The 21,119-nt window shown below is 27.4% G+C and overlaps 1 protein-coding gene across 1 annotated transcript; it reads right to left on the bottom strand.

The window, feature by feature from the left end:
* Positions 1 to 2,580: 2,580 nt before the first annotated feature.
* LOC107449476 (transmembrane protein 205) lies at positions 2,581 to 20,859 on the bottom strand. The gene is made up of 4 exons (XM_043042225.2): positions 20,555 to 20,859; positions 9,722 to 9,909; positions 6,322 to 6,482; positions 2,581 to 3,135 (listed from the first exon to the last, which is right to left on the bottom strand). Exons 1-4 carry the CDS (start codon positions 20,707 to 20,709, stop codon positions 2,842 to 2,844), a joined length of 798 nt encoding a protein of 265 aa, XP_042898159.1. The 5' UTR covers positions 20,710 to 20,859; the 3' UTR covers positions 2,581 to 2,841.
* Positions 20,860 to 21,119: the final 260 nt, after the last annotated feature.

Genomic DNA, 21,119 nt, shown 5'->3' with positions numbered 1-21,119 from the left:
TTAATAATAGTAGTGGTAGTATGCCACAACATGTTTCGAGCTAGAATTCAGCTCTATTTGACTTTTACTCTGTTTATCAACTACCACTGTGAAGAATAATTTGCAAAAATCCTGAAATTTAATCAAAAGCTATGTATATAATTCATTTTTAAAAAATTAAAGTAGAAAAATCTTAAACAAATTTATGGATAATTACCAGACAAACCAGTGACACATTCTTATATGCATTTATTGAAGTTTATATTTTTATGGTTCTCACTCTTAACCCTTTCACGCCGACTGTCACAAATACGTGCCAGCATAAAACCGTATCAATCAGGGTAAAAAGATAAAACTGGTAATCAAAGTATTTCTTTAGCAGTTTATTTTATAATTGTTTGATTTATTTAATTCACAATTACTTTGTTCAAAATAAAACTATTTAGTTATACTTTCATCTGGCATTGATTATATATGTGATTAAACTAACAATAATTAAAGTAAAAGCAAAGCAATTCTGTCAAATTAGCAACGACTACATTTAAGTTACCGTTTTTTATTTAATTACAACTTGATTCTGATTTTGTACGAATGCTTTTCTGAATCATCCGTCGCCAAGGGGTTAAGCCTTGAAGTTAATTTTTTTTTTACCCGAAAATGGAATCTGATTAGTCAACATTAACATCTATTGTCTGCATTACAAGACTACGTAGCTGCGAAGGTGAAAAGTTTTAGAGGAAATATTTCTTAATGGTTGCAATACATGCCTTAATGTATGCATACCTGCCAACTTTTAATCCTTCCAAGGAGGATTTTTGCCAGTGATAGTAAATTTGAAATTGAATTACAATTTTAGGCAGAAAAATACGTTGTATTGTGAGAAAACTTAAACAGACAACCTTGATGCTGGGAATATGTGGTAACTCGGCAATTGGCGCGAAACGCCACCAGCCGATTCATCGATACTGATTAGTCATGTGACAACCTTAATAGTATTACATACTGGATATTTTGATTAGCTCAGTTTATAGTGCAAAGCACGACTAACTGATTCGTTGAATTCGAGTATTCTTGAAAGAGCAATACATAAGAACACACCGTATACACGTATTATCATATAAATTTAATTTTTTAAGAATAGTGGTGGTCAAAATTATTTAAAATTAAGTTTATAAAAGTAAGGATAGCATACATTTATTACCACTTTAAATAAAATAAAAAAAATTTACAAAAATATGCGTAAAAGTTCCCAGGTATGTTTATGTATCGTAGTTTTTAAAAATTAAAAAAAAAATATCCATTAAAACGATTCAACATAAACATATGTATTAGTTAAGCGATAAAGCTTTTGATTTTTATAAACTACAATTTATCGCTAGGAAAAATATCGAACAGTCCATGATGGGAGCTATGAAGCAAAAATCTTTTTGGAAATTAATTACATCTTAAAACTATTGTATCTTCTTCAAACATGGGATATATGAACACCTGTTACATTAGAACAAGCAACCTTTTTCTCCTGATTCATGCCTGTGAATTATTCATGAGAAACATTTTTTGTTCATAATCAGTTGAAGATAAAATTGTTCTATGTTTCTTCAAAATAATTGATTATACTATAATTTTGACAGAATATTTTTAGTAATAATCAATTCTAATGTCTTGCGCAGTATAAGTCTAAGAAATTAAATTTTATTAAGGACTTAAAAACTTCTTTTTGCTGAAGAAATTATCTATTTAAAATTATGCGCAAGCCAATGAAACAGCTATGAAAGAATGGGCATTCGAATACCGCTTAAGCATACTTTTGGCGTCACTAATTCCCCCCCCCCTCCCCTTTGTCATTTAACGTAATCAAATCACAACTCCATTCCCATGCTTACGTAAGAAATATATTTTCTGCTTTTTAACTTAGGATTTTATAGGAGTATTGTAATCAATCTAATTCTAAAAATTATAAAATTAATTGCAAATAAACGATCTAACATTGAATTTAAAAAAATTAATGTTAAGAATTTTTATATCCTCAAATTTCCTTGCATTTTTTTTTCCAAATGTAATTTTCTTGTCAATTTTTTTGTTGTTGTTGCGTTTGTTTAGAATTTAAATTAAAAATAGAAAAAAAAGATAATCTAAGTGTCATTTGTCATACCCTTCTCCCCCATTTTAAACAAAAATGAATCACAACACCTCCCCCCCCCCTTTTAAGTGCTTATGTATTACGAACCACATAGCTATCAAAATATACTATTACATTTAAAAGAATAATTGTAAATAAGCCATCAATTGTCCATGTCACTTTAATGGAGTACCACTTAAACATATTGTATTTTTCCCAAAGAATAGCGTTATCCATTTAAAAATGCTGTTTAAAAATTATATAGAAGATAAGGATAATAAAATAAGAGGGTACGTTGTTCTGCACCTAAATATTGTATTAAAATTATTCTGAACCAGATTAGTTTGAGTGATTAATTAAAATATACCATCTTGATTTTCAATAAAACATAACTTGTGAACAAATTTGAACATTAAAAATGCCAGCTAATTAATATTGTAAAAAATATGCAGGAAATATTTTTTTAACTGACAATAATCGTGTAAAATAAAAAGTACTTTTATTTATTTACAACTACAAAAGTTTATCACAATGCGTAATTCTATCTGTTACATATTTTAAATCAAAACGGCTAGTTCAGCAAAGTTGACAAGTAACCAGTGTGCATAAGTTACACACTCACACAAAGTCGCCACTTGGCGAGATTTATCAGTCCTTTGTTATCAGTTAGCAGTGAAATGACAGTTAGAGTTCGTGAAATGAGATGAATGATAAAATAATTTAAATTGAGACTTTATTCTAATTTAAGTTAGAGCAGATCGTAGCCTTGTGGAAAGAAAGTACAGGTGTAGTGTGCTGCATGCCATTGAGAGGATGTTTGCGCATGCGCAGAGGCCATGGTACCATCGGAAGCGTTTATTAATCATGGTATAGTGTGGACAGTATGCCAACGGTCCAGGTTTGTGGCAGCCAATTTCCATGCCAACTCCAGCATTTTCTTCAATTGTCATTCTTTCATCCAGGGCATCCAGCAATCCTGGGACAATGTACATCCTTGCACAGAATTCACTTAAAAAACACACTAGCAAGGTCCACATCTGTTGGAAAAGAAAAACAATTTAGCCAAATGCGAACAACAATGTACTCAGAGTTTCATTTTATTATATTTAATAGCATTCATCTAAAAATAATATTTAAAAAAATATTTTTTTCCTCATTAATGTATTGTATAGTCATTACAAAAATATTTGAGAATAACTGGAAACTACTATCTAAGGTAAAAAAAAAAAATTCTGTTTAAAAAAATCTGCAATGTAATTTTTCATAAATACAGCAGAACAGTCAAATAAAAAATGGATGTATAATTCAAACGACATTTTTTATTCTTATAAATTTTTTTCATGCTAAAATTTACAGTTTTGAGAAAAAGTCGCCAAAGGTACAGATAAAAATCTAAAGAACGTGTTCTTGAAATAACACAAAAATATTAACAATGCAACTACATAGATGCCAACTTCTCCGGACGAGTCAAAATAATTTAAAAAACGGTAAATAACTACGAACTAAAATTTGCAAATATTTGACTAATTTTGCTTGCTTTTTAAGAGGTTTAGCATGACATAACTATAACTTGAACTAGAGTAGAATACAGAGTGCCTGTCCGCGAAGCGGACAATTGACTCTTTCATCTGTGGTAGTGCCCGTGGGCGCCTGGAATGTTGTTGGTAAAAAGATAACCACAGGAGTGCTGTGGATGTCTTGGGTGATGATCGGCATGATGGGGAGATCACTGCGCTACTGCTTGTCGGCTAGCAATGATCGTAGTAGTTTCATGAGGTCTTGGTCCTTCAGTAGTTGCTGCATTTCTTTAAAAAGTAGCAGGAATCTGGTGGCATTGTCCGAGGTTTTTGTTGGCTTGGGACATAACTATAATAAAGTTGTGAATCATATAAGCCTACGAATTATTTAGAAATAACGGTAGATTAAAATCTAATAAATTGAATTTATTAAACCAAGAATCAAAATTAATAAACTACCACCTAAAAATATTTATTTGCTATCCGGAGCATGTTGGCATCTCTGCAACTATACAACAAAAAAATATATATATTAGGTTGAAAATGTAGAGGAAACATGAAAAAAAATATAATACAGATTTATGAGAAGACAAGAAAAATAATTAAAAATAATCATTTTTTAAAAAAAAAATTATTATTAAAAACAATTTAAAAACCGAACAAAATAATGAAAAACTATTATCAGCTCACACGATTGCATTCGCAAAAATAGTGCTTTCTAATATTGCATTCATATAGCCAAATCAAAATATACCAATACAATAGTGTGAGGAGCACCAAAAAATGTAAACTAAAAAAAAAAAACTAGTAAAGCAAAAAATGCAAATTATCACAATCAAGCAAAAATAGGAAATAAAAAACAATAAAATACAGAATAAAGCACAAAAAGTAATAAAGCGAGTAGCGTATGTATATGAGTTTTCTTTAAATTTTACTATCAATAGAGAAACATTCCTGCGAAAGCGATGAAAGTTGAAATCTCAGAAAATACAATATGTTTATTTAATAACTAACAATCACATAAAAAACGGTATCAGTAAATATCAAAATAAAAAAACTCAAAATTTTAGCCAGGTGACTTTTGATGACCAATCAGAGGAATGCAAATTGTTAAGAAGTACAAATTGAACTACGTGAACTGTGGACATGAAACATTATATCCCTTAAAATTACATATCTAGAATTACTAATTAGATTAATTGCTTAAAAACTTTGATAAAGAAAGTCGTAGAGATTATGAAGGTTAACAAACACTATTTCTCCTAATCTAATTATGAAACTCTTTTATTTGTTACTTTCTTTAAAGGTATTCGACAATGCACAGTGGGCCAGCATCCAAGGTTTCGTGGGCAAAATTAGTATTTCGATAAAATTTCTTTCAAAATTTGGGGGTTTTATTTAGGGGTTCTTATGTGCAGGTAAATTGAATTCATAGTTGAAATTTTGAAATACACTAAAACCCCAAAAAAAAAAAAAAAAATGGTTGCTGAAATATGGCGAGCAAAAATAAAAAAAAAAATAATATAGTTCGTTTAAATAATTAAATATAACCATGAAAATATAATAATTTTCGTAATTTTATATTAAAAATGAAAAGCAAATTATATTTCCGAAGTAGTATTACAAAATAACGCGAAACATGAAAAAACACATAATTTTTGTTTTTCGATATATTTAGTTCACCTTTGCAATACGTGCAAAATGGGGCAAGTTTTTTCGAAACAAGAAACATCAAAGAAGACAACAAAAAAAAAAGTTTGGCTAATTACCGCGTGGAACTTCTTGGAACTAAGTTTTGAAAGTCATCCAAACATTGTAAAATATCAAATGATAAGATATAAACTATAAGTTTGTCAANTATATTAAAAATGAAAAGCAAATTATATTTCCGAAGTAATATTACAAAATAACGCGAATTAATTACAAAATAACGCAAAAACGTGAAAAAACACTTAATTTTTGTTTTTCGATATATTTAGACAACCTTTGCAATACGGGTAAAATGGGAAAAAGAAACATGAAACATGAAAACATGAAAGCGAAAAAAGAAACATCAAAGAAGGCAACAAAAAAAAAGTTTGGCTAATTACCGCGTGGGACTTTTTGGAACTAAGTTTCGAAAGCCATTCAAACATTGTAAAATGTCAAATGATAAGATATAAACTATAAGTTTGTCAAGAGTATTAACTAATCCAACTGTATGAAAAATTGTACTATAATTTCAGACTAATTACTCTGATAAAAATGTAACAGTAAGGTGAAACTCCTATACATATTTCTGAAATAAAAAATTAAAAGTCACATCCAAAAATAAAAAAAATTTAACATATTTTTCATTACATTGCACTCTCGTCGGTCCAAAAAGTAAATTATAATGTTTGGAATGATGATGAATACTTAACTAGGGCTATATTAAAACTGCCTACACATATTTTAGTTGAAAATTTAATTTTTGACTTTTGGCCAAAGATCATGGTCTTCTGGCCCACAGTGCAATGCAGTGATACTCAATCATCAAAATTTGTTAGGGTAAAAAAATACCGAGAAAGCAAAAATCAAAATTTTATTTTAAAATCCTAGATGGTGAGGTTAGAGAATTTTCATAAGACCATTATTCATATTTTAATGAAAACAAATAATAACGTCTTTTGACACCATTAATTTAATCTTCGTATAACTTAATGAACACTTAGTTTGATAACTTACTTGTACTTTGAGTTCCCCTTGAGCGGTAGTCGGGTGATGACATATGAAGAGTGCCAAAGTGATTGCTGACAGCAATGAATTCACCATGAAGTACTTGGGAAACAAACATTTCTGCACCTTTCCAAAGATATGGCGGGGAAGAGAGAAAAAAAGCACCAGGCCTAAGGAAATTAGAAGAGTTTAATGAATGCAAGAAGTTTCAGGAATACAAAAAAAATTGAATGAATTTTATTCCATCAATTTTAATAAGAAGTGTTTTATAAATGAGAAAAAATACAATTTCAAACATTTCTGCACCTTTCCAAAGATATGGTGGGGAAAAGGGGAAGAGAAAAAAAAAGTACCACGCCGAAGGAAATTAGAAGAGTTTAATGAATACTAGAAATTTTAGGAATGCAAAAAAATTTGAATGAATTTTATTGCAGCAATTTTAATAAGAAGTGTTTTATAAATGAGAAAAAATACAATTTCAGACGCGGTATTTTAAAAAAGCTTAGTTGTACCATGAAGGCTGTATGGCAAATTATTATATAGAACCACATAGCTATCNGTAATTTTGAATACATTTTATAGCCGTAGTTTTGATAAAAGAAATGTTTTAGGAATGGGGAAAAAATTACAAGTTTGAATAAATTTTATTTGTCGTTTGTTGATTTTAATCGAGTATGTCCTATGACTAATCGAGTATGTCAGTGCTTTTAATTGAAAGCGTTTCAAGCATGAAATAAACATTAGGTCTACGAGAAATATTTGCCCGAGGAAGAACACGCCCCCTAAAACAAGTGTGAAAAATGAGCCTTTATGTGTATATAAAAAAGGAGGTAGTGCATTTACCCTTAAATGTAAATATCAAATGTACCTCTTTGTCGGATACTTTTATTACAAGTTTGAATATGTTTGACATGTTCTTCTGCGTCATATATGATGTGCCACTTTAAGCCAAAACATTATTTTTGAATTAAAAAGAAAATATTCTACCACTTTTTTTTTTAAATTTTTTTTATTTAAAATTAAAAAGAATGCAAGTTTAATATTAAGTCAACAGATAAAAAAGTTCAAATCAATTAAATTTGCTTGTATACTCAGGTAATATTACAGAAGGATTGAGTTGTCAGCCAAACCTAATAAGTAATTTTTCATTGAAAGCGAATTTCGAATGGGATAAAAATTATCAGCTCGAAAAGTTTTAAAATAACAGTGTTTTATGTATATCAAAAGAAATTATAATTTGAATGCAGTTATGATTGCTGCTTACTTATAGAAAAAGTGAGTAGCAAATAATTATAATACCTTTAAAATACATGAATTTTTTTTAATGTATTTTTAGTATTTTGTGATGTTTTTTATATTCCAAATGGCTATTTTTACTACTTGTTGTTTCTCAACCCTTTAAAAACTGTTTAATATCATATATTTTTTTATAATCTAAAAAATAAATTAAAATATTTTTTGTAGAAAAAATTATCTCGAATATTGCTCTCTGTTATTTCTTAATTATATTTTCAGAAACTATTGCTATAATATGATATATTATCAATTAAGTAATTGTAAATTAAAAATACTTTCATGTTTTAAAGTTAATTGATATCGGCAAATCATCAATTTATAGCACAAACAAAAGGAATGAAATTTGAAATGACGAAAATATATCCCTGATGCAAATGACATTTTTCATTTATTTTGATGTTATAACCAAAAATTGTCTTTCTTTTTTTCCCCAAAACACTCATTCATCAAAAATTGAGTGACAATTTTCCGAGTTGATTCCGAGGGCAAATTTATCATCTGAGAACAATGAAGTGTCACTTTTTGAAATATAAATTTAAGAAATATGAATCATAAATTCAGATATAACAATTCTTATTTAAATTTTGAAAATAATAGTTTTTTATTCTTGTATTTGTGATCCTTGACATTTGAAAATTCCATGATATTTAAATTTAAATTTGTTTGTCCGTTTCGCTAAAGATAAAAAAATTAATTCTTCGACTCAAAATGATAGTTTTACTTTATACTCTTAAGCACATTACAAAAATCCATTAAAAATTCAATTTTTGTTATAATTTAAATATTAACAAGCGCAACATCATAAAATAACCTTTTCTTCATTTTCTAAATATTATGAAATTTTCTTACAAATTTTCTGTTCTTTTAGAATTAATAAATTAAAGAAAATAGTATTAGTTTAACTGAAATATAAAAATAATTTTACTTTTTTAATACTGATTACAACACTGCAGGTAATAAAAACAATTAAATTAAAGCATCAAAGTATTATGTATTTTATCAACATCCAAAAGATTTAACATTTTAAAGATTGTATTTAACTGACACGAATTTCAACAGTGAACTAGATTTCAGGTAGAATGATAGTATTTTTAATATTTGATTACACATAATTGATGTAAAAAAATTTTTTATAAGTAAAGTATTAAATAAATAGTGGTATTTTAATAAAATTAAGTGTGATAATAAAATTAGTTTCGATTTAAGTTACATAGCTGCTAACTCGCTTGAGAAATAATTTTCCTTGTAGTAGCTACATTAGCGTTTTGACATATTAAATCTTGCAGCTTAAATTTTTAAAAAAAATATTTTAAACTAGCATGACAAATCAATAATTTAAATTACCCCTTTTGAAGGCTGTGGTAAGTATACTTACCACCACGTTTTACCACTTTTAATTTAGGTTTCCATTTTTCAATAACTTAAGCTTTCTTGAGGTGAGTTTGAATAAAATTGGTAACCATTTGTCACTTTTAAAAAACGTATAAAAGTTATAAAATACATAATTCCTTTTGAAGTTTGTAGCATTTAAGAAAAATAAAAGACAGTAAGTTCCTAATAGGTCATGTTAAATATATTTACCACCAAAAAAATGGCGTTTTTATAAACTAAATGAGTTGTTTTTTTTACATCAATTACTGTTCTTAAAACAATTTCAATTCCAAAAATACTTTAATTTACCTTTACTAGAAATAAAGGGCCCATTAAAGGGTTAAATATGTAGATAAGATCTATTTGTTGGTTAATTATACTTACAGATGTCTATATAGTTTTGTTTTAGAAAATTCTTCTAAACTTAACCCTTTAACTCGAAGATCTTTCATCAGTTAAAAAAATGGACGCCACCACTAACATTTTGAAAGATTTTTTACAAATTTATTATATCCAGAGATAATTGAATGAAGTGGTAACTAAACATTTGGCTGAAAAAAATTTCACAATTAAAGTGGTGGATAATTTACAGGCGACATTAATGACTGACAGTCACCTCTCGAGTGCAAAGGGTTAATTGTTGTTTTATTAACACTAAGTAAAAAAATATTTCAACGACCATATAAATTGGCAGGTATGAAGTTATAAAATGTATTATTGATAAAACTATTATTGTTTTTACCTGAAGCGAAAGTCATCCAAAACTGAGTGCCGAAATGCGTTGCGAAACACGCTACATACAAGAGGCTTGTAAATGTGGAAGGTTGTTCTGGACCAAGTCTGTTTTCTCTTGGGAAAAAAAGAAATGCTAAGTACAAAGATGTCACCAGTGTCAAAATGTGAGCTGGCTGAGGAAGACGAAACAACCATCTGAAATAAAAAATCACTAAATGAATAAAACTCAGTGTTATTAAATTATTTTGTAGTTCTTCCATTGTGAAGTAATTTTCCTAAAATTTTGTAACCACTTATATTAAGGCATATTTGGAATATTTTTATAATTTTTGCAAAAATGCCGCTTTATTTTTACATATTTGTTAGCTCCTCTTTTACGATAATTTTTCTTTGAACGTTTAAAGTGGTAAGAAATTTTAAAGAATTTTCATTATATTTTTTATTTAACAAATTCGATTTACTATGACTTTAAGCACCATTATTCGTAAACACTTTAAACAAATACGTAAGACCTAATAATTTTTCAGGGATTTTTTTTTAAATGCTGGCAAAATTTAACAATTTAAATTTTTCATTGATTACTATTTTTGCTACCACTTGAAATGTTATGGTATGCTGGGATTGGTAATGATACTTTAAGTTCTACGGTTGTTGGACAAGATGATACAAAATGGTAATATAATAATACTATAGATAATAAGAATTTTCCAAAAAATTAGCAATTTTTTCAATCCTTATAGGAATATTTTTATTATTATCATATTAATATGTCAAATAAATTTTAAAATATGTTTAAATTATTGATTTGTCGTAGTGGTAGTTAAAAAAATTAATTTTTAACTTTTAAACCTAAAATTTATACGTTAAAACATAAGTATTGCTACAAGGATGATAAAAATTTACTCAACGTCGGTTCAAGTTGGCATCTATGGTTTCAGTTACTAAGTTTGGGCAGAGATTCTAACAAACTCCACTTTAGAAGAAAGGATTAAATTTTTGGAGCCAACAGCCCGAAAATATTTAAAAAAAGGTTTTAATTTTAATAAAATATTGCTCACCAGCAATGATTTATTAGGCGGATTGACCATTGGGCGTTGGGAATATCTAAGCTCATTAATTTGTAAATATTTACAGTTCACAAACTATTTATTTCAGTGATAGAATGTGTGTCTAAATATGCAAATAAGGCAGCAAACAAAATAAGTTCTCAAAAAAAAAAAATATATGAAACTATCAAAATTTTCTCAGTTTAAATTTCTTTCAATTTATTATTCAAAAATGCTTTTTAAATATATTTCAATCTTAACACATAACCATGATATTAGGCGATAACCATAATATTATGCAAACACACAATGACAGCTTACCCCAATTCATGCAGATAGTCATCGAATCTCATGATATATGGGACAGGACTAGGACAAAACTATGATAATGTTAATGTATGGTGACAAGTGGATAGTCAAACTAAGAATTTCAAGGTTAATGAAAAGAATTTCTGCCACTATTTCTACATTTTTGGAACACGAGCTATCACTGCTATTGTTTTACAAAATAGCTTATTTTCCAAGAAATGGATATTTTTCAAAAAATAAATAAATAATAATATTTGGTTTTTTAAACATTTATGAAAATTAATTTATTTTGTGCGTTTCAGTTTTTTATTAAGGTTAACTTATTTTTATGAAAATCTATTAATTTTTGATAGCTCATAAACATTGTTGGATTCATTATTATTTTATAGTGATTGTTCGCAGCATTAATTGTGAAAAGTTGGACACTAAAACTTAAAACTTTTATGAAACCCAACGATCACAATTTATTCAAGAAAAGGTCTTTAAAATAATGCAAATGTAACACTTTAAAACAGTCAAACAATTTTGATAAAATATTTATTGGTATATTATCTTTATAAAACTAATTTATTAATTAAAAGAAATAATATATGAATATTTTAAATTTAATAAAAATATTTATTAAAAATCTAATCAAGCTTTAACAATTAATACAAACTAAACACTAAAAATAAGTCTGCACGTTTGTAAACATTTTTGGGTTAAAATAAAAACTTCATTTTCTGTATGTGGGAGCTTATTACGCACATATAAAGTAACTTTATATAACTAACTTAAACTATAATTAAGTAATTTCATCTATAAATAACTAACTAAAGTAACTTTATCTAGAATTATAATCAAACTATTATCAAATCAAGTATATTACATACAAGTTCATGAGAATAAGATTTCATCAGACCTTCTTTTCTCCATTAGGTTTTTTTCTTTCACTTTTATTCGGCATACCTTAGAACGGTCCAAGATTCGAAACACGCCAGTCTAGACAATAAAACATCGGTAAATACCCAGAGAAAACATTCCAGAGAGAAGAGTTTATAGAAACCAGTCATTATCGTCTGCAGAAAGCAAATAACTCGCCACTTTGTCCGAATTGGGTGGAATTGAACTTAGTGATTGTTTTAAAAATGAAGGACCACACTTGTAGAATGAAGAATTTATAAAATAGAAAGAAAAAAGAGAGCACGGTAAATGACCCAGAACGAAGAAGAAATCTTTTTGGGCAGGTGTGTCTACGTGACTGCGTACACGACGATCGAATGTTAGAGGACAATTCCTTTGGAAACATAGTTCAATGGATACGAATGTTTCAATTGTGTTTCATTTTACTAGCGTATCATTGAATGTTATTATTTTATTTTATTTATAATAACACATTCATTGATACAGTAGCCTTCACCTGGTGCAGTTTCTCCATAACAGTTAAGAGGGAATTGTTATATTCTCTTAATTGCGAAACTGTTTTTTTGCATAATAAACTTAAATGATGTTACTTTCAATATAAATTTATCAATGGAAAAACAATATAACCTTAAAATGTATAGCAGTGATACTTTAATTGTACTTAATTATACTGTATAAGTATAGTTACTTATAGAATCGTAGTACTAATATTAATTATAGTTACTTATAGAATTATAGCACTTAATGAAGAAGTACTTAATGAGATGAAGAGCCAAAACAAAGACCTTATGTTCCTTAAGAAGAAAATGTAAGTAAGTAATAATAATGTAAATGTAAGTAATGTAGATGTAAGCAAATAAGTAAATTTTATGGGCTTTAACCCTTTAATGGGCCATTTATTTCTAGTAAAGGAAAATTAAAGTATTTTTGGAATTGAAATTGATATAAAAATCGTAATTGATATAAGGAAAAAGAACTAATTTATCTTATAAAAAATCAATCTAAATTTTAATGCCATTTCTTTTGTTGGAAAGTATATTTACCGCGACCTGTTAGGAACATATTGACTTTTATTTCCTTCGTAATTTATAAAATAAATTTTATAACTGCTATAAACTTCAAAAGGAATTATGTATTTTATAACTTTTATACGTTTTCTTAAACTAACAAATGGTTACCAAAGTTATTCAAAACCTCTTCAAGAAAGCTGAAGTTATTAAAAAATGGAAACCTAAATTAAAAGTGGTAAAAAAGTTTACAATAGACTTTAAAAAGTGGTGGAAAGTATACTTCCCACGGCCTTCGAAAGGGTTAATTTCAGGTCAATTTTAAAAATTGAGTTGGTCATTTGAAATATAGATATTTAATGTAGAAATGTTTTGAACCTCAGTCATTATTCAAAATTTTTTATTTCTTAGATTTTTCTAAAAAATTTTAAATTATTCTGGAACGTTTCTATCTTGGTAGAATGGGTAGAAATCACATAAATCTCGGTGCGCTGCCGCGAAGCGGTATTAACCTATTCATCTGTAGTAATAAATTGATGATGAGGAGTGTGAAATGTTTCTGTCTTGCATGTGTGTTTCTTTTTATGCAGAAGATTCTTCTTAAGAATTTAAAAAAATAGTGGAACTAAATTTAGGATCTGCAATTTTATTTTTGATTGAATAAATTAGACTTAAAGGAATTTTGACCATCACTTTACTATATTTAAATCGCTATATTTAAACGCATATTCAAGATCCGATAATCACGAATCGGATTTTCAAAAGCCTCCAAAGTAAAACAAATTAAATGTTCCGTAATCATTCTTTGACGTTAGAACTTCCGGGTTGTATGATGTCTTTTTCCAATTTGTGCTGTCTTGTTCTTCCACTTTACTAGGGATGAAATATGCACACGAGCCTGTTTAACAATAAAATAAATAATGCTGGTTCGCTGTTTTCAGTTTTTTTTTCTTCTGGAAACCCTGTTTTTTAGGAAGCTTTTAGTTGTCTGAGGAGAAAGAAAAACACTTTTATAAAAGGTCAGTTCCCCGTTTTCATCAAGAGACAGCAAGAGTTCTCATTTTTAGAACTTATTTTAGTAAGACAACTTAGTCTGTTTTAATGAGTTAATAATATAAAAATTCATGTCTTTATTTGAAACCACGTCAAATTAAAACTAGTGCTGATTACACTACTATGACAATTACATTAGGGAACAAATTATTTGTTGTATTTATACTTGATCTTACCGAATTCGAATGTAGAGATTTCAAACCTGAAATTAGTTTTGTTCGAAAAGCTAAATTTTTTTTTCAAAATGATATTTATAGTTTAGTTTATTTTTTGTTTGAAGGTACAATTTTATAAGAAACGCGTGGGTTTACCTACATACACGTGCACTTATCAGTTTCTTTGACAATTACATTTAAGACTAAAAATTCGAATTAAAATTTCGCAATCTAGTGAACTCGCAAATCATAAAATAGATATGATTTTATGAAGCAAGATCTTAATTCGCCGTCGACTTAGGCTAAAGTTAAAAATTGAGCCCCTGCCCGCGAAGCCAGGCAGCTTTTATCTGCAATAGAGCCCTTAAGCAGCTTGAATAATGGCAGTATAAGTAATTCGCTATCAATGCTGCGCGAAGCATCACAGATCTAATCAACGAAACTTGCATGCCACGTATTGGGAAGTCATTTAAATTGAAAACTTAAAACTATTACCATTTATCTTATAATGCTTTTATATATTTGTCGTAATTATTTATATGTAGTGGTAGTTAAACTCATTTGTAATTATTATTATAATTCAAAATGTCTACTGGAATAACTTTTGAGTTTCGCTACCAATTTAAATATGAAAATGAAACTGAAAGAGTTGTCAGCTAAGCATTTCGCATCATAAACTAAAGTGCAATATCATCTTCCAACCACTCCTTATTCACCCGATGTTAAAATTAAAAAGTACTGGTAAGGAATAGATTTTTAAATAGCATAAAAACTGTAGCGTTTTTAGAGGAACCGATGGCAGATTTAAAATTTAAGGCCTGTTTAAAACTTCCAAGCAGTGGTCGCTACTTTTCCCGTAGTTTGTAGTGTAGTGCGCTAATTTTTAATCGAAGTAGTGTAATGAGTAATGCGATACGGGGAAAAAAGGAGTTAGTAGCAACTCCTGGCCAACTACTTTTAACTTCAGTTAAATAAAGAAACAAAGTTCAAACGCAAAAAAAGTTTCGAATCTGATTGGTGCAAATCCGCCATAGACTGCAGAACCAATCATAGATTTCAGTATTTCTTATGTACTATATTTAAAGATTCAAATGTCTTGCTTATTCTAGAAAAATTTAAAGAATGACATAAATGTTTTACCAGTTTTCATTGCTTTTATAAAAAACCATGTATTGAAAACAATATGTTCAATTTCAACTTATTGCACAGCAAAACTTCAGATCTTTTGACAAGGCCATATATTGTGACACCGTACTTTCGAAAACTTAAGAGAAGACATAAACCTCAGACCGATGGCAGCTCATTTTTGTAGTGACATAATTTTAACTAAAATACAAAATATTTGATTTCCTTTTATTCCAATTACCAGAAAGAACCACCTTAAAGATTAAATACAAGATGAATGGGAAAAAGGCCGCTAACGGCCCCAGGCGCCCAGTTATATTTCGATGATGATGATGATGATCAATTTCAACTTAATTATTATAAAGTTGATATTCAAAACAACAATCTACGAATTTATCAATGACAATTTTGTTCCATCTAAATTCTTATATTCCATTGCTGATTCTAGTATCTTTTGGAATTAGATTGTAAACTCATAACTATTAAATATTCTATTAATTGCTAACCATAGCGTGCAAATCTTTAATAATATCGCTGTTGACCCTGTTTTTGACTAACACTATGAAAAAACTTTGTTATTAAACTTTATAATATAATTGTTATAACCTATAATTTTTATTATAACCTATAATTTTTATTATAACTATAATTGTTAATATATCTTAATAAATTATAATTATTATTATACCTTATTTGAAAAACAACTGTATTGAATTAGCGATAAATAAGTAAATAATTTCCAATGTACTACCACTTTTGATTCAGGAAATTGTAAAACTACGATTTCAGATCTAATTGTTTATAGTTATATTAGTAGTATATTTCATTAAACCTAATTATGTTGAAATGCTTTATATTTTTAAAATTAGTGAATTATCAATTTTTATATATTTGAAAAAATTACATGAAACGATTACCTTAACAAAAGTAGGCGATAATTTTGGATGATAACATAACGCAAAAGTATTTTAAATCGTATCAATAGCTTAGTGGATAAAACATCCATTTAATCACAACTGCGTTACTGCATTGTCAGTAACGTTACATTTCTTAGTTTTACGAAATATTAATGCGGCAGGTGAAACGTTAACTTGCATTAAGTGATAGTAACGAAATAAATTAAACGAATAGAAAAACGGTCATTGCAGCTTCAGTAGCCCAAAAAAAAAAAGGAAATGATTGATAATGATAAAACAAACGCAGTTAAGCTGGAGAGAAAATGATAAATCAGAAGGAAATTAATTTATCATACAATTTAATACCAAAAAAAAACTATTAATCCATAAGGATTTTAAATTGTCAGAATATCAGTCATCGCGTAGTTGAAATCATCTAGAGGAAACTGTCAACTTGAAGAAATTTGTCTTGTTGAGTTTAGAACTAAAAAACATGTGTGGGTCGATATTTCATATTTTCATAATGTTTTTTATTTAAAAAAAAATTGTTATTGCCTAATAATTTTCATACGACGATATATATGAGTTAAATATATATATTCTAAATATCTAAAGCACTGTAAATATATCACCTACATAAAATATTTTAAAGATATCATTTACAAAGAAACAACTTGTATTAGGGTATGTAATCTTAGCAGTCTTGTGCCATCTAAAAAATTGATTTTTATTTTTCATTAATATTATTTCATATCTTCAAAGAATTTCTTATATTTCCAGAAATATAGTTTATCCCATTAAATATTTCTGAAATATTTATATTCCTTTATGTTATTTGAAAATCGACTTATTAGTTTTTTGATAAAAAAAATATTAATTGTAAGCAAATTTGCAAACAAATTCATGAAAATAAATAAAAAAATTTAACCCTATTAATGCAAGCCTATATGGTTATTTAATCCATTTTTTGTGATAGTAAATTTGTGGAATTGAGAAGTAAATTGTAATATCCTGACATAACACAAATAACCATAAAAATTATTTTGTATTTTACATGTATTTATGTAATTATTTAAACAAATGTAAGAGTAGTTTTGCTGAGTACCCAAAGAGTTGTAAGTACAACTAGGAAGAAATATCGAACTATGTTTTTGAACAACAGTATTTAAGCATCAATAAATTCTACTCTTAGCATTATGAGCATTAAAATGACGATATCATATCAATAAAATTCAGTCTAGCACGAAAAACCACAACGCATAAAGTCACAAAATACGTAAAAAGAACAATCAAATATTTAAAACTAAAACAGACTCTGCGTCATGTAGCTTTTTACGTACGAAATAAAAAATAAAAAAGACTTTTAGGCAATATTGTGATATCTAAAATTTAATGAAAATTTTAACTAAAGGTAGTGTCTTATCATTGGTGTTTTATAAGCTAATTCAGGCTCATTCTGATGATAAATTACTTTACATATCTAATTTAAAATTGTAAACTTTGCTTCATGTGGATACTAATTTCATAACATCTCAGAAACTTCAGGAAAAACAACTATCAACTAAAGGTTATTGCAGATGAGCATATACTTAACGTTTGTTTAAACAACAAAATTAGTAATTCTATAAGCCTTAGTAAAAAGTTTCAATAAAACATATGTATAAAATGCATTGGTGTTTTATAAGCTAATTCAAGCTCATTCTGATGATAAATTACTTGACATATCTAATTTAAAATTCTAAATTTTGCTTTATGTGGATACAAATTTCATAACATCTCAGAAACTAAAGGAAAAACAACTATCAACAAAAGGTTATTGCAGATGAGCATATACTTAACGTTTGTTTAAACAACAAAATTAGTAATTCTATAAGCCTTAACAAAAAGTTTCATTAAAACATATGTATAAAATTCATTACAGATTTAAGAGTGGTCATTGTTATTGCAACATAAAATATGATCAAAAAACGTAAAATGAAATCTTTTCTAAGCCAGCTTCAAATTTAAAATTAGAGAATGAAAAATTTTTGAAAAAAATTTGCATGATTATTGTTGTAACAAAATGTTTTGCGGGAAGTAGAAATAAATTTACATTGCAAAACAACTAACAATTGTTGAAATTCGATAATTGTAACTTATTGAAAAACTTTTAACATACTCGAAACTACAACAATGAACTTGTAACGTAACTGTTAAAAACATAATTGAATCCAGTTTAAAAGTGTCAATCCAATTTTGCCGTTTTTACAAATTTAAGGGCTAAAAATGTATCTGCATTAATGTTTGCATATATTTGGGAGGAAAAGAAAAAATAACAAACAAATAAAAATAGCAGGCAGAAATAGCACGTCAGAAATAAGCAAAGAGAAAATATATTAAATTTCGAATCAGAAAGGAATTTCATGATGAATGGGATAGGGGCCGCTGAGCGGCCCAGTTTTATTAAATAAAACAAGCATAGTCCGTATACGCTTGTTCATAACATAATACAGCGTAAATTTCTGCCTTAAATTTTAATTTAAATTCCTGTTACTACCACTGGGAAAATCATCCTTGAAAGATTTAAATGTTGACAAGTATGATGGAGAAAACTAATCAAAAATAACAGTGGTGACAATTGGTTCCCCGGAAAGTTAGTGTCAAATTTTAGTAGGAGCTCCCAAAGGTTCGTTAAAATATTCAAGTGGTGGCAAAATTTATACTATAAATATATTTCTTGTTTTAAAAAATGGATTGGTAAATTTACTTGATTGCCACAAATTTATTGCATAGATAAAAGTCTGACACATGCTTGATGAATATTATCTAAATTGAAGTAGTAACGAAATTTTAAAAAAAAAATATTTATATTACTTTGATCAGTAGTTTGCAACAACTTGAATAGTTTTTGCGGATCTATGACAGCTTCTCCTACGAAAATCGGCACGACACAAGACAAATAATTCCGCAAAAATATTTTCAAGAAAGTTTTAAATCATATCCTAAAATATGTATAATATATTACTAGTAATTGCGTCATATTTTTCTACTTATTTTTATTTCCAGTATGCGGAAGTTGTTTTGTCTTTATATATCCAAACTAGGATTTTTAAATGAAAAGTGGTAAAATGTATTTGAAAATTTTTTCATTTCATTTATCAGTCATAATTTTTTCTTACATTTGACATCATGGAGTTACGTTGTCGTTTTAATATTAAGATAGTAACATCTTTTCCGTAATTTTGAAAATAATTTTCAAATATGTCGCATTAGAATTGCGATTTTTAAAAAAATATTAATAAATAAAAAAATAATAATAAATAAATAATAATAATAATACTTGTGGTAATAGCAATGAATAAATTTATAAGTTGAATTTTGAGTCAAAACTAATATTAAGATTTAATACGTTAATAACATTATTTTTCAAAATATTAAAAATACAAATGTATTGACTTAACAGTAGATTTAGAATTTTAAAAAATATTAAGCAAAACCCAACAAAAATTTATAATTTTATAGGAAGTATTTTTTTTTAGTGCTTTAAGAGCAATTCCAAAACATTCTTTTTTTGTAATTTTAGTTCTGAGAAATATTATTTAAAATATTAAATCCTTTATTTTTCAATATAATTTCATTTTTTTCTGAAATTAAACAAATTAAACTATTCATTTATCCATTGTACATTAATATATATTAGGCAAGTTTTGTACTACCATTCAAATATATTAAGCATTTCTTGTTCCAATTTTTTTTAAAATTTAATAAATATTTTAAATAAATTCAATTATTTGTTGTTTATAATAATAGTAAAATATATTAAACACATAATAATACTCCCTTGTTGTTACAAAAATTCCTAAGTAAGTTAAATATTATTTTCTTAAACAAATTTAACAAATTATTTATCCATCGTACCGTAAATAATATTAAACAAGCTTTGTACTACCGTTCGAATGCATATAGCATTTCTTATTTCTAATTTTTTTAATATATTAAACAAATAATAATACTTCCTTGCTGTTACAAAAATTCCCAAGTTAGTTAAATAGTATTTTCTTAAACAAATTTAACGATTTATTTAACCATCGCACAGTAAATTATATTAAACAAGCTTTGTACTGCCATTTGAATATAAAGCCTTTCTTATTTCTATTTTTTTTTATTTAATAAATATTTTAAATAAAGTCATTTATTCGTTGCTTATAATAACAGCAAAATATATGAAACAAATAATAATACTCCATTGCTACTTAAGTTCCCCAATTACTTAAATAGTGCTTTGTTATGTGTAAAGAATTAAAAATTAATAACAACTAATTAAAAACATACATAAAAAAAACTGTAGTTGCAGTATTATAACTTACTCAAACTTCGGTGGGATGAATTTTTTTCTTATGATGTTTGCCTGTATTGAGTTTCTTTGACACTGAGCCACGGTAGATTGATTATTTGATAAATTAGACATAATCCACGTTACATAACCGATCAAATAGTCATTAAAATGCTGGTTTTTACTCATTTCTAAACTACAGCTATTATGACAGCAATGTCATGAAACACTGCGCTTTGTCAGCAAAAATTAATAATTGCAGACGATTCTCTAAAGATAGAATGAAGTTTTTCGTTTGCTTTTATATATCTGAATCTATATCATTTCGTCAGGGTTGCCATTTGATTCTTGTCTTTCGCTTCAAAATCCGCCAACTACAATCGCCGAATATTTTACGATTCTTTTTCGGCTTATGCTATTATTTATAGTCCTGTTGTCATATAAGTTAGCACCCCTCCCCCTTTCGCCCCAAGGATTATTTTCTTTTCGCTGTTGCTAAGATCAAGCAGTTGCTTTTTTATAGATCTTTATTATTATTTTATAAAAGGCTGTGTTATATTATTATCATTTTCTTTTAATGAGTTAGAAAACTTTTAAAT

This window comes from Parasteatoda tepidariorum, chromosome 9, assembly GCF_043381705.1.
Source record: "Parasteatoda tepidariorum isolate YZ-2023 chromosome 9, CAS_Ptep_4.0, whole genome shotgun sequence".
Classification (NCBI taxonomy): domain Eukaryota; kingdom Metazoa; phylum Arthropoda; class Arachnida; order Araneae; family Theridiidae; genus Parasteatoda; species Parasteatoda tepidariorum.
This window is presented reverse-complemented; position numbering and strand designations above follow the sequence as displayed.

Excerpts from the sequence above, each read along its gene's own strand:
- LOC107449476 (XM_043042225.2), bottom strand. The coding sequence starts at position 20,709 with ATGAGTAAAAACCAGCATTTTAATGACTATTTGATCGGTTATGTAACG. Across the intron at positions 6,483-9,721 it reads TTGGATGACTTTCGCTTCAG|GCCTGGTGCTTTTTTTCTCT; the intron begins GTAAAAACAATA and ends TAATTTCCTTAG. Across the intron at positions 3,136-6,321 it reads AAGGGGAACTCAAAGTACAA|ATGTGGACCTTGCTAGTGTG; the intron begins GTAAGTTATCAA and ends CTTTTCCAACAG.